Source organism: Eriocheir sinensis, chromosome 25 (genome assembly GCF_024679095.1).
Source record: "Eriocheir sinensis breed Jianghai 21 chromosome 25, ASM2467909v1, whole genome shotgun sequence".
Taxonomy (NCBI): Eukaryota; Metazoa; Arthropoda; class Malacostraca; order Decapoda; family Varunidae; genus Eriocheir; species Eriocheir sinensis.
In genome coordinates this window covers 18,162,069-18,177,911 of record NC_066533.1, presented here as the reverse complement: position 1 = coordinate 18,177,911, position 15,843 = coordinate 18,162,069, and the positions used below count along the sequence as shown (strand labels likewise).

Here is a 15,843-nt window from a genome sequence, read left to right as displayed (position 1 = left end):
TGTTTACCTGTACTCTCCCTTTTGCTTCTTGCTCTTCTTTCTCTCACTTCATCTTGTCTTAGTATACCTCTCACTTAAAACTCAAACCTTTTCTCTTTTACTTTAGTCGTGAATGTGTGTTTTTTTCAGCCTTCTCTCTCTCTCTCTCTATCTATCTATCTTTCTGTCTATCTAAACTTATATCTATCCCAAGAGAGAGAGAGAGAGAGAGAGAGAGAGAGAGAGAGAGAGAGAGAGAGAAAGGGGGAGGGGGGCATTAGCTTCAATTGAATCTCTAGGCAAATGCATCTGTCGAACACACACACACACACACACACACACACACACACACACACACACACACACACACACACACACACACACACGCCTTAATCTCCCTAATGGAGCAAATCACCGGTCGCGTTTTCGCTACTTTTCGAGAATTGGAAATCATTGCATCACTTGAACCTAAACCCGTGAATCACTGCAGAATTTTTTTTTTTATTCTCTCTCTCTCTCTCTCTCTCTCTCTCTCTCTCTCTCTCTCTCTCTCTCTCTCTCTCTCTCTCTCCCCCCTCCTTCCACTTCCTTTCCCTATCCCTCTCTTCCCTTCCTATTCTTCTCTCTTTCCTTACCTATCTATCTATCTATCTGTCTATCTATCTACCTATCTATCTATCTATCTATCTATCTATCTATCTTATTTGCATGTACTTCTTATTTTCTGTCTATTTGGCCACTGTTTTATTATTTTGTCTCTATTGGCTAACCCCGCTCTCTCTCTCTCTCTCTCTCTCTCTCTCTCTCTCTCTCTCTCTCTCTCTCTCTCTCTCTCTCTCTCTCTCTCTCTCTCTCTCTCTCTTGCAATCTGGTTCCCAAATTTGCATCCTTTCCATATGTATTCATAAATCTGAACAAACACATTAATTTCGCAAGCACTTCGCACGGGACGCAACAAAAAGTCTCGCGTGTTACATTCCAGGGCGCTGAATTTAGTGTCAGGGAAAGGAAGGGAAGGAGAGATAGAGAGGGGGGGAGGGAGAGGGAGGGAATGGGTATGTGTGTTGAGGGGTGAGGGAAAGGGGGGTAGATGTGTGTATGTTGGGGGGGGAGGGTTAGTTTGTGTGTGTGTGTATGTGTGTGTGTGTGTGTGTGTGTGAGCCTGTCGATAAATGGCTCCTGTTTGTTTTCTGTAATGTTTCTTTTCTTCTACATCAATAATCCACATTCATTTCCACTGTCCCTCACCATTTCCCTTCTCTTTACCCTCCTCCTCCTCCTCCTCCACCACCACCACCACCACCATCACTAAAACCCACACAAACCAATCTCCATTCATCCTCTCCTCTTCCCTTCCTTCCCTTATATGATCTCGTAAGAAAGGTCAGAAGAAGAAGAAGCAGAAGAAGGAGCTAATAAAACAGTAAGACAGAATGAGAATAGAGAGGAGAGAGAGATACAGAGGTAGTGTGAGTGAAGGTTATTGAACTTGACACAGAGAGAGAGAGAGAGAGAGAGAGAGAGAGAGAGAGAGAGAGAGAGAGAGAGAGAGAGAGAGAGGTAAAGGGGGGGGGTCTCTCTCCCCTCCCGCTGGCTTCCATCAAGCGTGAAGCGTTGTCTTGACAGCTTCATTCTATGCTTCAATATTGGCACTCTAGCGAAAAATGCGGAGCTCACAAACACATCACAAGCTTGAAGAAGAAGGAGGAGGAGGAGGAGGAGGAGGAGGAGGAGGAGGGAGGGGAAAGAGGAATGGGGGATGTGTGTCTGTGTGTGTGTCTAAAATCTTAACCTCCTCTCCTCCTCCTCCTCCTCCTCCTCCTCCTCCTCCTCATCTCTTCGTTGCTATTGACAATATATTTTCCACGTCGCGACTAAGGTTACGTCGGAGGAGGTAAGAGCCGCGTAACTGTATATCCGGCAAAGGCCGCAGGAGATGAAGTGGAAGAGGAGGAGGAAGAGGAGGAAGAGGAGGAAGAGGAAGAGAAGGAGGAAGAAGAGGAGTAGGCAGAGGTGAATATAATATCAATAAAAGTAAGGTCAAACCGTGAAATTTCGTAAGGAAGGTCACAAGATGGATGGATAGATAGATAGATAGATAAATAAATATAGAGATACAGAGACAAACAGAGACAGAGACAGAGAGAGCAGACCCGTGCCCTGGACCCTCCCACCATCGCCTTAATTAAACAGGCTATTCCTCATGATATTGAAATGCAGGTGAGGTAGGAGGGTAAGGTCAGGTAAGGCCCAGGTACACACACAAATCTACCTGTCCTGCATAAGCTGTATTAAGGCTTCAGGATAATCTTGAGATGTATAAACCGAGGCATGAATATTCTGAAATCAGGGGAGGGAGGGCGGACCAGTAAGCGCTTGGCAGTTCGTGTTTCAGAGCGAAGGAGAGAGAAGGAGGAGAACGAGGAGGAGGAGGATGGAGATGAAAGGGGATAATTTGCGTAGGAGATCCACCCCCCCTTCCTCCATTCCCTTCCCCTCCCCTTCCTAGCAAGCATATGAGGTTAGCCCTTCGTGTGTTTGGAGAACGTGAGGGAAGGGATTGACAGGGAAGGGAAGGGATGGGGCTGGAAAGGGAGGAAGAGGAAGGGATGAAGAAGAGGAAGGATGGAAGGGTACAACTAGAATATGAGGTTAGTGTGTCAGGAGGGGATGGGGGGAGGTGTCGAGGGAGGATTTAGGAGGTTAAGTAAGGGGTGAAGGGGAAGGATGGGGTGAGTGAGGGAGGGAGGGTAAGGGGTGAAGGAGTGATGTATACCTGTGAGACACCTGAATTAGCCGAGGAGAGGCCGTGATTGCATCCAGGTTAATCTGTTTGCTGCAGCGGGGATGGTGGTGGTGGTGGTGGTGGTGGTGATGGAGGTGATGAGGTTGAGGGTAGAGGTGAACGTTGTGATGAAGCTTATAAGGATGGAGGTTATAAAATGCTTAGATAAGATGAGAAACCTAAATAAAAACATAATTACTGACATATAAACAACAGGAAAGATTGTGAGAACTTAGAAAAGATGAAAGAAAACACTGAAAAAAACGCGGAAATTATTTTAGAAGATAGTTGGGTATACGTTAGAGAATTATCATACCATTATTACTATTACTATCATCATCATCATTACTTCTACTATCATTATCATTACTCATTCAGGGGCATCCGTGTTAGTGATCATTAGTCAGCCGAATATAGAGACTGGACCATATCTGTGATTAGGGCCGAGGTGCTCAATTAATGAGTTAGTGGCCCAAACTTTTCCACGCAAGAGGAAACAAAAGCTTGGCAAAACCCGCCCACAAAATCGCGGGGCTAATAAAGTGTTTCCCGCCACTGAAGTTGACGGGAAACGCACGAATTTGGGACCGATGAGTGAGTGAGTGAGTGTTTGGGTGAGTGAGTGAGTGTGTGAGTGAAGGAGTGGGTGAGTGTGTGAGTGAGGGAGGGAGGGAGGGAGCGGGTGAGTGAGTGAGTGAGTGAGTGAGTGGTCCAATTTACCTGGGCGCCGACACTCACCTGCCCTCTCTGTCTCAACTTTGTTTAACTTGGATATTTGGATGATTTTGTCTGTTCCTTTTTTTTTCGTAATGTCAGGTAACGAATCGTACTTCTGCTTTAATAATTATCCGTTAATCAACTCAACTTTCTCCTAATATATTCTGCCCGTCAGTGAATTTTAGCTCTTTTCTTTAGCGAGGATTCAAACGTTTTAATTTTCTGTCTTTTTTTTTAGCCAGGCAACGATTTTTTGTTCATATTAGGTAACGAATTTCAATTATTTTTCGGTTTTGTATTTGGTCTATCAACGAGAGCCACTTTATTTCTTTTATATATATATTTCCTTAGGCAATGAACCCTAACTTTTGTCTGAACTCTACTTTTGTATGCGGTAGGAGCGGTGAGTAGCGGGCTTTTCTCTCTCTCTCTCTCTCTCTCTCTCTCTCTCTCTCTCTCTCCACTCTTTTTGTTGCCCTTGAGCCGTCTCCCTTGTTGTAAAAAAAATAATAACAATTTCAGTGACCATTCAAACTTTTTTTTATCCTAGCGTGAAGTGGAGCTATCATTAATATTTAGCGAAGGGAGGGGAAGGGGTTGAGGGGGAGGGTGTGAATGGCCCGGTGTACCAATTAGTGGAGTTAATATTCCCAGTGAAAAGTTGAAGTTTGTGAAGTGCGTGGGAGTGCGTTAGAGGCGGGACGGAGATACGGAGATACAGAGAAACAAGAGATACAGAAAAATAGATAGAAAGAAATAAGAGAAATACAGAAATAAAGAAAAGTAAGAGTTCATTCCTTTCACTATTATCCTGGCTCTCTCTCTCTCTTCCAACCACTACTTCCTTTCCCTTCTCTTCCTTCCCTCTTCCATTGTATCTCCCTTCTTCTCCCATCTTCCCCTTCGTTGCCTGTCATTATTAATCTCGCTCTCCCTATCTTCCTTTCCCTTCCTTTCCTTCCCTCTTCCCCTGTATCTCCCTTCTCCCATTTTCCCCATTATCCTCCCTATTCCTATCTCTCTATCTCTTCCCATAACTGTTTCCTTTCCCTTCCATACCCTTCCCTTCCCTTCCTTCCCTCTTCCCCTGTATCCCCCTTCTTCCTCCATCCCTCCCCCTTCTCCCTTACCTAGTTAACCCCCCGCCCAAAACCAGACGAGTCTCATACACGTTAGAATCTGTACTAACTTGCTCCAGTTCTTGTTGTTGTTGGAGAATTGTTGTTGTTATTGTCGTTGCGCCTCTTATTCGTCTCCTCCTCCAACTATTATTACTCCTCCTCCTCCTCTTCCTCCTCCTCCTCCTCCTCCTCCTCCTCCTCCTTCTTGCCACAATCTGTATAATGGAGCGTCGCTGATGTGCAAGCTAACTCACGGAAAGGGGGGGGGAGAGAGAGAGAGAGAGAGAGAGAGAGAGAGAGAGAGAGAGAGAGAGAGAGAGAGAGAGAGAGAGAGAGAAAGGAGGATGCTGGTGCGAGGAGGAGAAAGAGGAATTGGAGCAGGAAGGAATGTTTGGGGGCGAAGTAAAACGAGAGAGAGAGAAAAAATGCGAATTCCAGGAAGCAGGATGTGAAAAACTGACGGAAGAGAGAGAGAAGGAAAGAATAAAAATAAAACACCAAAAAGAACTGGGAAAAAAAGGAGAAAAGGAAGCTGAGAGGAATTAGGACACAGAGGAATGAAGAGGAGGGAAAATAATGTAGAAAAAAAAGAACAAAGAACGAGGAGAGAAGAAAGGAGTATATGAAATGAGAGAGAGAGAGAGAGAGAGAGAGAGAGAGAGAGAGAGAGAGAGAGAGAGAGAGAGAGAGAGTGTTAAATGAGGAAGAAGCGGAGGAGGAAAGAATGAGGGAATTAAGAAGAAGGAAAGGAAAGAGAATGGGAAAGAATGACTATAGGAAGGGAAGAAGGAGAAGGAAAGGAGAGAATATGGAACTATAAACCATTAAAAGAGTTTATCCAAATCCCACAAACAAGAAAGAAAAGTGACAATAGGATCCAACTCTGTGTTTAAAGTTTCCGGTTCCAATATAAATACAAAGGCGATCTATTTTGTCGCCCTGTTTCTCTGTCTATCTATCTATCTATCTGTCTGTCTCTCTGTTTCTCTCCCACACAAGATTGAGCTGAGGAAAATAGGATTCAACTCTATATTTAAAGTTTCCGATTCCAATACAAATACAAAGGTGATCTATTCTGTTGCCTTGTTTCTCTCTCTCTCTCTCTCTCTCTCTCTCTCTCACCCACACAGGATTGAGATGAGGAAAATAGGATCCAACTCTATGTTTAAAGTTTCCAATTCTAATACAAATACAAAGGCGATCGATTTTGTTGTCCTGTTTTCCTCTCTAACTGCCTGTCTATCTATCTATCTATCTCTCATCAACACAAGAAGAGGATGGGAAATAGGATCCAACTCTGTGTTTAAAGTTTCTAATACAAATACAAAAGCAAAGATGATTTATATGAAGACTGATTCGTACTTACTCTATTGTTTCCCTCTCTGTCTGTTCATCTTCTGTCTCGCCCACAAAAAACTGAAATAGAAAAATAGGTTACAACTCTGCTTAAAGGTTCTGATTTCACTACAAACACAAAGATACATAAAGACTGATTCGTACTTACTCTTCTGTTTCCCTTTCTCCGTCTGTCTGTCCATCTCTCTCCCACACCCGACTGAAATAGAAAAATAGGTTACAACTCTGTGCTTAAAGGTTCTGATTCCACTACAAACACAAAGATGATTTACATAAAGACTGATTCGTACTTACTCTTCTGTTTCCCTTTCTCCGTCTGTCTGTCCATTTCTCTCCCACACCCGACTGAAATAGAAAAATAGGTTACAACTCTGCTTAAAGGTTCTGATTTCACTACAAACACAAAGATGATTTACATAAAGAAAGACCTATGTTTGTTGCCCTTTACTACCATACTCTCCCTCTCTGTTTGTCTGTCTCTCTCTGTGTCTATCTGTCTGCCAGTCTCTCCCACACAAGTCGATGTAAAAATACGAGGTTGCAACGTTCAAATACAACTTTCAAATACAACATTGAAATACGAATACAAAGCAGAGACGATATATTTGAAGGAAGAGATGTGCTGTTCTTCTCTTTCCCTCTCTGTCTGTCTGTCTGTCTGTCTCTCTGTGTCCAATATATCTCAAACCTGGGCGAGACTTTTCTGTTTCTTTGTTTGTGTCTCTGTTTCTAAGGTATTTCAGGGACGATTTGTATAAAGAATGACCAGTGTTTGTTATCCTGCTTTCCTCACTGTCCGTCTGTCCGTCTGTCTGCGTCCAATCTGTTTCAAACCTGGGGAGACTCCGCGCGGCCATTTGTCGGGCTCAGAGGGAGACTTGAAGGGCCGCTAACAAAGGACGCGTCGGCCTCAACTAAGGGAAGGGGGCGGAGGGGCATGCGTCTTCGTCTTGTCTGTCTGGTTTGCCCTTGACGCTGCCTGACCTCCTATACTCGTCCTTGTCTTCGTCTTGTGTTTGTGTGTGTGTTTGTGTGTGTGTGGTTGCCTGGTTGGTTGGTTGGTTGATTGGTTCTGCTGTGTCTTTCCCTTCTATAGTTTCATCAGTCTTTCCTTTTCTTCTTTCTTTCTTTCTTTATCTATGTCCTTTATTCACTCTCCCTCTTGTATGTCTGTTTTTCCTTTCTCCCTTTCTTCCTTCCTTTCTTCTCTTCTTTCTTTCTGTTCGTCTTTCCTTCCATCACTTTCGTCAGTCTTTTGTTTCCTTCCTTCCTTTCTTCTTCTTTACTTTCCTTCTGTACGTCTGCCCTTTCTTCCTCTCTTCTTTCTTTCATATATCTTTTCCTCATTCACACTCATCATGCTTTCTCTTCCATCCTTCCTCTCATTTATCCTCTCTCTCCTCCTCCTCTTCCTCCGCCTCCTCCGCCTCCCACGCACACAATACTTCTTCCCCAAGCTTTAGCGGACAATGGAGATGAAGAAGCCGCACGTGTCCTCAGTAAATAAGAGAGAGAGAGTGAGTCTGTTTATCACGAGAGAGGGAGAAAACGGGATCAAGATGTCTGGATTGGCGGTGCAGCTGACAACGAACGAGGCGGTGTTAGTGTGTTCTATTTCCTCTTCTTTCTTCTTTCCTTTATCTCCTCGTTCTTTGTTCCCTCTCTTTCTTTTCTATACCCTTTCATTCGCTCTTTCCTTCCCTCTTTCATCCCCTTCATTGCCTCCTCTTCTTGTTTTATGCATTTTTCTTTCTTCCTTCTTTCCTTCCTTTCATCAGCTCCTCGTTCTCTCTTCCCTCTCTCTCTTTTCTATTCCCTTTCATTCGCTCCTCTTTCCTCTTCCATTCCCTTCATTCCCTCTTCTTATTGTCTTCTTTCTTTCTTGTTTTATGCATTTTTCTTTCTTCCCTCCTTCCTTCTCTTTTTCCCTTTGTTCCTTGTTCCTTCTCTTTATTTTCTATGCCTTTTCTTTCTTTCCTTCTCCCTTCCTTTAGTTATTCTTTCTCTTCTGTCTCCCCTTCTAATAGTCTTTTTTTTTCTTATCTTCTTATTTTCTTATTTCTTTTTTTTTTCGTTCCTTGTTCCTACTCTTGGTTTCCTGTACCCTTTCTCTCCTTCTCCTTTCCATTCCCTTCCTTTAGTTATTCTTTCACTTCATTGTCTCCTCTTCTAATAGTCTTCAAGGGTGAGAAATGAAAGACGAAGGAAGGAACACACACACACGAAAAAATAGGGAGAAAGAGAATGAACAAGAGGAAGAGAAATGAAAAAGAAAAAGCAAGGAACACATACGAAAGGAGGGAGAGAGAAAGAAAATAAACAAGAGGAAGAGAATTGAAAAAAAGATAAAGGAAGGAACACACACATGAAAGGAGGGAGGAAGAAAATGAACAAGAGGAAGAGAAATGAAAAAAAAAGACGAAGAAAGGAACACACACACACGAAAGAAGGGAGAGAGAAAATTAACAAGAGGAAGAGAATTGAAAAAGACGAAGGCAGAAAGAATCACACACAAAAAGAGTCTCTCATTTCATCATAAACATCAGACGAAGGAAGGAACACACACACAAGAAAGAAGGGAGAGAGAAAATTAACAAGAGGAAGAGAATTGAAAAAGACGAAGGCAGAAAGAATCACACACACAAAAAGAGTCTCTCATTTCATCACAAACATCAGAATCTACAAACAAATATTTATCCTGTCAAGAAAATTTGAAAACGAATATTCCGGCTTGATTTCGCCACGCTGGAATTGCATCACGGCTGACAATCGGCGTGTTGACATTTCCCGGCCAATATAATACACGTGAGCATCAAAAACATTAATATGAACTCGACACAGCGTCCTTGATCCTCCTGCACTGTCCCTGAACACCGATTGATAGTCTCTGAAACCTTAACAGACTTTCCTTAAGCCCCGGTAGTCTTAAACCTAAATATTGTCATTATAACCCAAGAGAGTCCCCTTAACCCCCCAAAATTGTTCTTGAATCCTCAACAGATTCCTTAAACCCAATAAACTGCCCTTAAACCTTACAGAAGAGATTCTATCCCTGTCTTAGTCGAATTCTTATGAGTCTTCCTTCACATTCACGGTGCAGAAGCCTTGTCAAACTATTACTAGGCTCATAAAACTACCCATGGAAATACCCACAAACATGCTCTACGAAAGCCTTATCAAAGGAAGGTACGTAGGTCCTGAAATGATTGAGTAATACGTAACTTGGAGGCTCATAAAACTACCCATGGAAGTACACACACACAGCCTCTACGAAAGCCTTATTAAATGTGTGTGTGTGTAAGCTTTGAAATGATTGAGTAATACGTAACTTCAAGGCTCATAAAACTACCCATGATTATAGTTTAAGTCATAGGCAAGAGAAAGACTTCGTTCGCGGCGGCACCAGGCTTGTAACTACACATATCGACAGCTTGAGTTCCTTGCTTGCACACTTTCAATTTCTCAACGCTAACTTCTGCAATCTGACGGGCGGAGCGGAGCGGCGGTGAGGTAAGCTGCTAGGTGACGTGTGTTGGAAATGTTTCAGCACGCGTTTCTTTACCTGGCCAAGACCTGACTCGCTTTCCAGGTGTTTCGAAGGGGTGCGGGAGCGGCGCCCACCTGTCGGCTGCAAAAATTCGGCAAAAATGGAAAAAGAACTCCCGCTTAACTTTTCCGTGGCCGCCGCCGAAACTTTTTTGATCGAGAGAGAGAGAGAGAGAGAGAGAGAGAGAGAGAACAATCACATCCATTCAAAACGCGATAACATCTCTCTCTCTTCCCTACCTTCACTCTATCTATCTATCTATCTATCTATCTATCTGTCTATCCATCCATCTCTCCCTTTATCTCTTTATCTCTCTCTCGGCCAATTTGTCCCGGGAAACTGCACCACTGTCTCATTCCTTCAGTAAGCAATATCTTCGTTAAGGATAATTGCCCTCATTACGGGAGAGGAAACAGCAGCGATGAAGCAACACACGGCAAATTACCTTCATGGCCGAGGAGGAGGAGGAGGAGGAGGAGGAGGAAAACAATTAACCTTTCCCTCTTATATTCTTTTTGGTGTGTGTGTGTGTGTGTGTGTGTGTGTGTGTGTGTGTGTGTGTGTGTGTGTGTGTGTGTGTGTGTGTGTGTGTGTGTTTTCTTCTTTACCTCCCAACTTTCCTTCTGCTTCCTTCTCTTCCCTCCTTCGCTCCTTCCTTCCTTCCTTCTTTCCTCCCTTCTTTCTTCTTATCTCCCTCCCTTCCTCCATTCCTCACTCCAGACGACCCATCGCTCAAGAAAGAACAAGAAACTCTCTCTCTCTCTCTCTCTCTCTCTCTCTCTCTCTCTCTCTCTCTCTCATCACCATAAGTATCCCTCCATCTCCCTCTCTCCCTTCCTTTTAAACACCTCTCTCCTAAAACCCGTGACTTTAGGACATACTATTATTTTTTCTCTCTCTTGCTAACTAGGTCGAGCGAGGCATGATAGCTTCCCGCCTCCCTCATCTCGCCTCATCTACCTGTGCTTACCTGGGTCATAAGTGGAGATAATGACGCGTGTTAATGAGTGTTTTTCATACCTGGGTAAAAGATACGTGGGGAAGGTGAGGGGAAGGTGGGGGGAAGGCTGAGAAAATGAGGCGTGTGATGGGATAAAGATGAGGAAGAGGGGGGAAGAGAATGATTAAGTTAGGAGTGAAGAAGAAAGGAAAGAGAGAGAGAGATAGGGAGGGAGAAGAAATCTGAGCTCTAAGGAGAAAATGGGATAACGAAAGGAAAATGACGAGAAGAGAAGATAAAGAAGGAACGAAGGCAAGGGATGGGATGAAAATGACGGGGAAGAGAGTGAAGTTAGAAGGGAAAAAGAGAAGGGAAAGTAAGAGAGAGGGGGAAGGAATAAGGCAATAAGGAAGAAAACGGGATAAAGAAAGAAACAGAAGAAGCGAGAAATGAAAAAAGGAAGAGAGATAGATACAAGAGACATAACCTCAAGAGAGAAAATGAAATAAAAAAGGAAATAGAAGAGAAATTAAGGAAATGAAGGAGGAGGAGGAGAAGGAAGATTGAAGAGAGGAAGGAGATGAGGGAGAAAAAGAGAAGAGAAGAACCAAATAAAACAGTGGATAAGAAAGAAGAAATAAACTAAGAAATCAAATGAAAGAAGAGAAGAAGAGAGAATGAAGTAAGAAGAGAGAGAGAGAGAGAGAGAGAGAGAGAGAGAGAGAGAGAGAGAGTGGATAACATAGATAGAAGGAAAGACATAACACAGGGGAGAAATGAGGGAGAAGAGAAGAAAGGTGATCGTGAAATAAAGAAGAGAGAAAAAGAAAGAAGGAGCAAGGAAAAAGAATGTGAACAAAGGGAAGGGAGATGAAAGAGGCGAAGGAAAACACCACAAAAAAATGAAAAATTGCTTGCCAGGACTAGATTAAAATGCAAATTCAGAGGAGAGACAAACACATCAAAACAAAACAAGACAAACACATAAGGAAAAAAAACATAGGTGTATTACAGAATAACAAAGGAAGGGGAATGATGTAAACAACAGAGGAGGGAAACCAGAGAATAATGGAAGGATAAAGAAATGTAGAGAAAAAGGATATATTGAAGGAAGAGAAAGAAAAGGAGAAAGGAAGAGAAATGAGTGAACAAGGTAGAAAGGAAACCCAGAGAAAGGAAAGAAACAGAAGAAAAAAGAATTGTAGAGAGAAAAAGAAGAAAGACGAAAGGATGAGAAAGAAAAAGAAAAAAGGAAGGGAAAGGAAGGGAAAGAAAGAGAAAGAAAGTAAAAGGAGAGGAAAGGAGTAAACAACAGAGAAGGAAAACAGAGAAAGAAGAAAAAAGTAAAAGCCTAAAGAAATGTAGAAAGAAAAATAGATAGACGGAAGGAAGAGAAAGATAAATAAATAAAGGAAGAGAAATTAGTAAATAAGAGAGAAGGGAAACCAGAGAAAGAAGAAGAAAAAAATAGAAGCGTAAAGTAATGTAGAGAGAAAAAGAGACAAAAGGAAGAGAAAGAGAAGAGAAAGAGTAAGAAGGAGAAAGAAAAAAGAGGAGAAAGGGTAAGGAGCAGAAGAGAAAGGAGGAGAAAGGAGTAAGTAACAGAGAAAGCAAACCAGAGAAAAAAAGAGAGAGAGAGAGAGAGAGAGAGAGAGAGAGAGAGAGAGAGAGAGAGAGAGAGAGAAGCATAAAGAAACGTACAGAGAAAAAGAGGCAAAAGGAAGAGAAAGAGAAGAGAAAGGAGGAGAAAGGATGAAAGGAAACAAGAGAAAAAACAAAACCACAAAGAAATAAAGATAAAAAAAAAAACGGAAGGAGAAAAATATCATGAACTATTACACACACACGCACACGCACACACACACACACACACACACACACACACACACACACACACACACACACACACACACACTGACCTTCATCACACTTACTAAATTTTCTTGGCGCAAAATTTTCTTCCTCTGAGGTAAAAGTTGAGGCGAAGGGAGAGAAGAAAAAAAAGACTGAAGATTTACGTCCCCGCCATGTATGACAGGAGGGAGGGAGGGAAGGAGGGAGAGAGGAATAAATGGAGAAAGGAAGAGGGAGAGGGAGAATGACAAGGAGGGAGGGAAGGAAGGAGGAAGGCAAGGGAAGGGAGAATGACAAGGAGGGAGGGAAGGAAGGAGGAAGGCAAGGGAAGGGAGAATGACAAGGAGAGAGGGAAGGAAGGAGGAAGGCAAGGGAAGGGAGGAAGCGAAGAAGGAGAGAAGAAATGAAAACAGAAAAAAGAGAAAGGAGAATGACAAGAAGGAATGCAAGAAAAAGTAAAAAAGAAAGGAAGTGAGAGAGAAAGAGAGAAAAAGAGCAAGGGGCAAGGGAAGAGATGGAGAGATGGAGAAAGCAATAAAGGGAGAAATGGAGAGAAAGGAAGAATAACAAGGAAGGAAGGGAAAAAGTTAGACAGGGAGGAAGGGAGAGAGGAAACGAGAGGCAAGGGAAGGGAGAGAACGAATGAGGGGAGAAGGAGGAAGGGATAAATATAGAAGAAGGAGAGGGAGAGGAAGAATGACAAAAAGGAAGGAAAAGAATGAATAAAAAAGGGAGAAAGGGAGAGAGGAAACGAGAAGCGGAGGAAGGAAGAAAACGAAGGAGGGAAGAGAGAGAGAGAGAGAGAGAAACATAAATAAACCCTTTTAACTCAATTACCCCTGAAACAAAAAAGGAAAATAGGGATAACTTGATACTATGAACAATTAATCAGATCACTCAACGTTCACGTCAAACTGATTACTAATTCACTTTTTTTTTCGTCCTTCACTGAATCACGCAAATTATATTAACGTTTAAACACCACATCACTGAAAACAAATAAACATCAGCGCTTGAACTTAACGTCAAAATAATATATGAACTGTGTGTGTGTTTGTGTTCTCGTGTTTGACAAAGATAGACTGCGTGTGTGTGTGTGTGTGTGTGAGTTCGTAGGATAAAAACAGACAGACAATAACAGACAGACAGACAGACAGAGAGATAGATACACAGATAGACAGACAGCAAACAAAGAAAATTATTATATATGAGTAAGAGGAAATGTTTGAATGAATGATTGGAAATGAAAAATGGAAATACTGTTCATGATAAAAATGAGAAATCCCACAACAAAATCACTAATGGTACTCTCTCTCTCTCTCTCTCTCTCTCTCTCTCTCTCTCTCTCTCTCTCTCTCTCTCTCTCTCATCACTTCCTCCGCTTCCCTTTACTGTCGTTTGTGGCTTTGTAAATTATATAAAACTGACCTTTAGAGACGTAGAGAGAGAGAGAGAGAGAGAGAGAGAGAGAGAGAGAGAGAGAGAGAGAGAGAGGAATAGAGGATAGTGTCAAAATCTTCTTCTTCTTCGTCTCCTTTTAACTTTCTCCGCGGTCATTATTTTCATCCGCTTCGCCTCCCTCTCGCACATTACAAAACAGGGGGAAGAATAGGTGTGTGTGCATGTGTGTGTGTGTGTGTGTGTGTGTGTGTGTGTGTGTGTGTGTGTGTGTGTGTGTGTGTTGCCTCGCTCTCGCCCAGATCAAAGGAATGGTCGTAATGTATTTTCTTCCTTTGAGCTCGTTACTACAGGTGTGAGAATGAAGGCTTTAACACCTGTATATAAATGTGGTTGTTTAAATACTCCTCTCAAATTTACTTGTTTATTTTCTACGCCTTTTTTTTCCTGGTAATTTTATGCAAACCTCTTTTCCCTTCTTCCTCACCTGTATAAATGTGGTTGTTTAAATACTCCTCTCAAATTTACTTGTTTATTTTTAAGGCTTTCTCTTTCATATTAATTTTATGCAAGCCTTTTTTTTCCCTTCTTCCTCTCTTCCTACTGTCATATTATTTCTTTTATTCATATCATATACTCAAGCTTCCTTTTTCTTTAAGTACAGGAAGATTTTTTTACTCTTCCTATGTTACTCTTTCCTTTATCTCCCATTTTATTTTTATTTCCCTTCCCCTTTCATTTCAATTCCTCCCTCCCTCCCTTCTTTTCTCCCTTTTCTCCATCCTTCCTGTCCTCCCTCCCATCTCCCTCTTCATCTCTACCTCCCTTCTTCTTCCCGTTTCATCCCTCCCTCCCTCCCTCCCTCTTCTCCATCCTCCTTGTCCTTCCCTCTCATCTCCCTCTTCATCTCTACTTCCCTTCTTTCCTTCTCATCCCTCCCTCCCTTCCTCCCTCTTCATCCTTCCTTCCTGTCCTCCCTCCCACCTCCCTCTTCATCCCTACCTCCCTCCTATCCGTTTCATCCCTCCCACACCCCATTTTTTAATCAAACTCTCCCTTTCTTCTTTTCAGGTATCCAGGCTGGACTCCCACAGGTTTCTTACGTGAAGGCCATTGACGTGTGGATGGGCGCTTGCACAGGTAAGAGTCTAATTAGTTAATGGAGTCTACAGGTGAATAGGTAAAGCAATTTTCAGGGAAGATTTACTCATTCACGTTATATTGTAACTTCTCAACGAATACTTTTTTTTATATTCCTTTTTTTTTAAGTTGTTTGATTCATGTCTTATTTTTATCTATATTTTCTTTGCCTCTTGTCTTCTTAACTCTTTTTTTTCCTCCATTCTTTCCTTCTTTCATCGTTTCTTCCTGTTCCATTATTCTCTCTTCTTATTCCTTTCCTTCTTTTCTCTTTCTTTCCATTTCTTCCATTCTTCTTCTTTCTTCCTATTTCCTTTCTCTTCTTTTTCCTTCTTTAGCTTTTTCTTTCTTTTTTTCTTTTTTCTTTCTTTCATTTCTTCCATTCTCTCTTTCTTCCATCGTTTCTTCCTGTTCCATTATTCTCTCTTCTTATTCCTTTCCTTCTTTTTATCTTCATACCTTATTTTTATCTCTATTACCTTTTCCTCTCGTCTTCTTTGACTCTTTCTTTCTTTTCTTCCATTCTCTCTTTCTTCCATCGCTTCTTCCTGTTGCATTATCCTCCTCTTCCTCAATTCGTCTCACATCTTTCGGCGTCTTTCCATATTCCCTTTCCTCCTCCTTTCTCTCGCCTCTCATCTTCCTCCTCCTCCTCCTCTTCCTCCTTTACCTCCTTCTTCCGGCTCGTTTTCCTTTCATCTCTCCTTCCTTTCTTCTTCTCCTCGCCTTCCACTTCATCTCCTCCCATACGATGCCATTTTTCCTTATCTTCTTATCTTCTTTTTTTGCTTTTTTTGCGTTTCTTTCTTCTTTGTCTCTCTCTTACTATTCACTTTTCTTTTGTCCGTTGTATTCTTTGTTTCTTTTTTACTTTATTTCTCCTTTCTCTCTCTCTCCCTCTCATTCATCTGTTTTATGTTCCTCTTATTCTTTTTCTTATTCCGTTATTTTCTCTCTCTGTTTATTATAGTTTCCCTTTTACTTCTTCCACACTTCATTTTCCTTC

The 15,843-nt window shown here is 42.1% G+C and overlaps 1 protein-coding gene across 1 annotated transcript in view; it reads left to right on the top strand.

The window, feature by feature from the left end:
- LOC127003641 (glycine receptor subunit beta-type 4-like) overlaps nucleotides 1-15,843 on the top strand; it is a 214,634-nt gene that overhangs the window by 187,291 nt on the left and 11,500 nt on the right. The window contains exon 8 of the mRNA XM_050870551.1: nucleotides 14,769-14,837. Within this exon, the coding sequence (XP_050726508.1) occupies nucleotides 14,769-14,837 (69 nt within the window). The remainder of the gene's footprint in view (nucleotides 1-14,768; nucleotides 14,838-15,843) is intronic.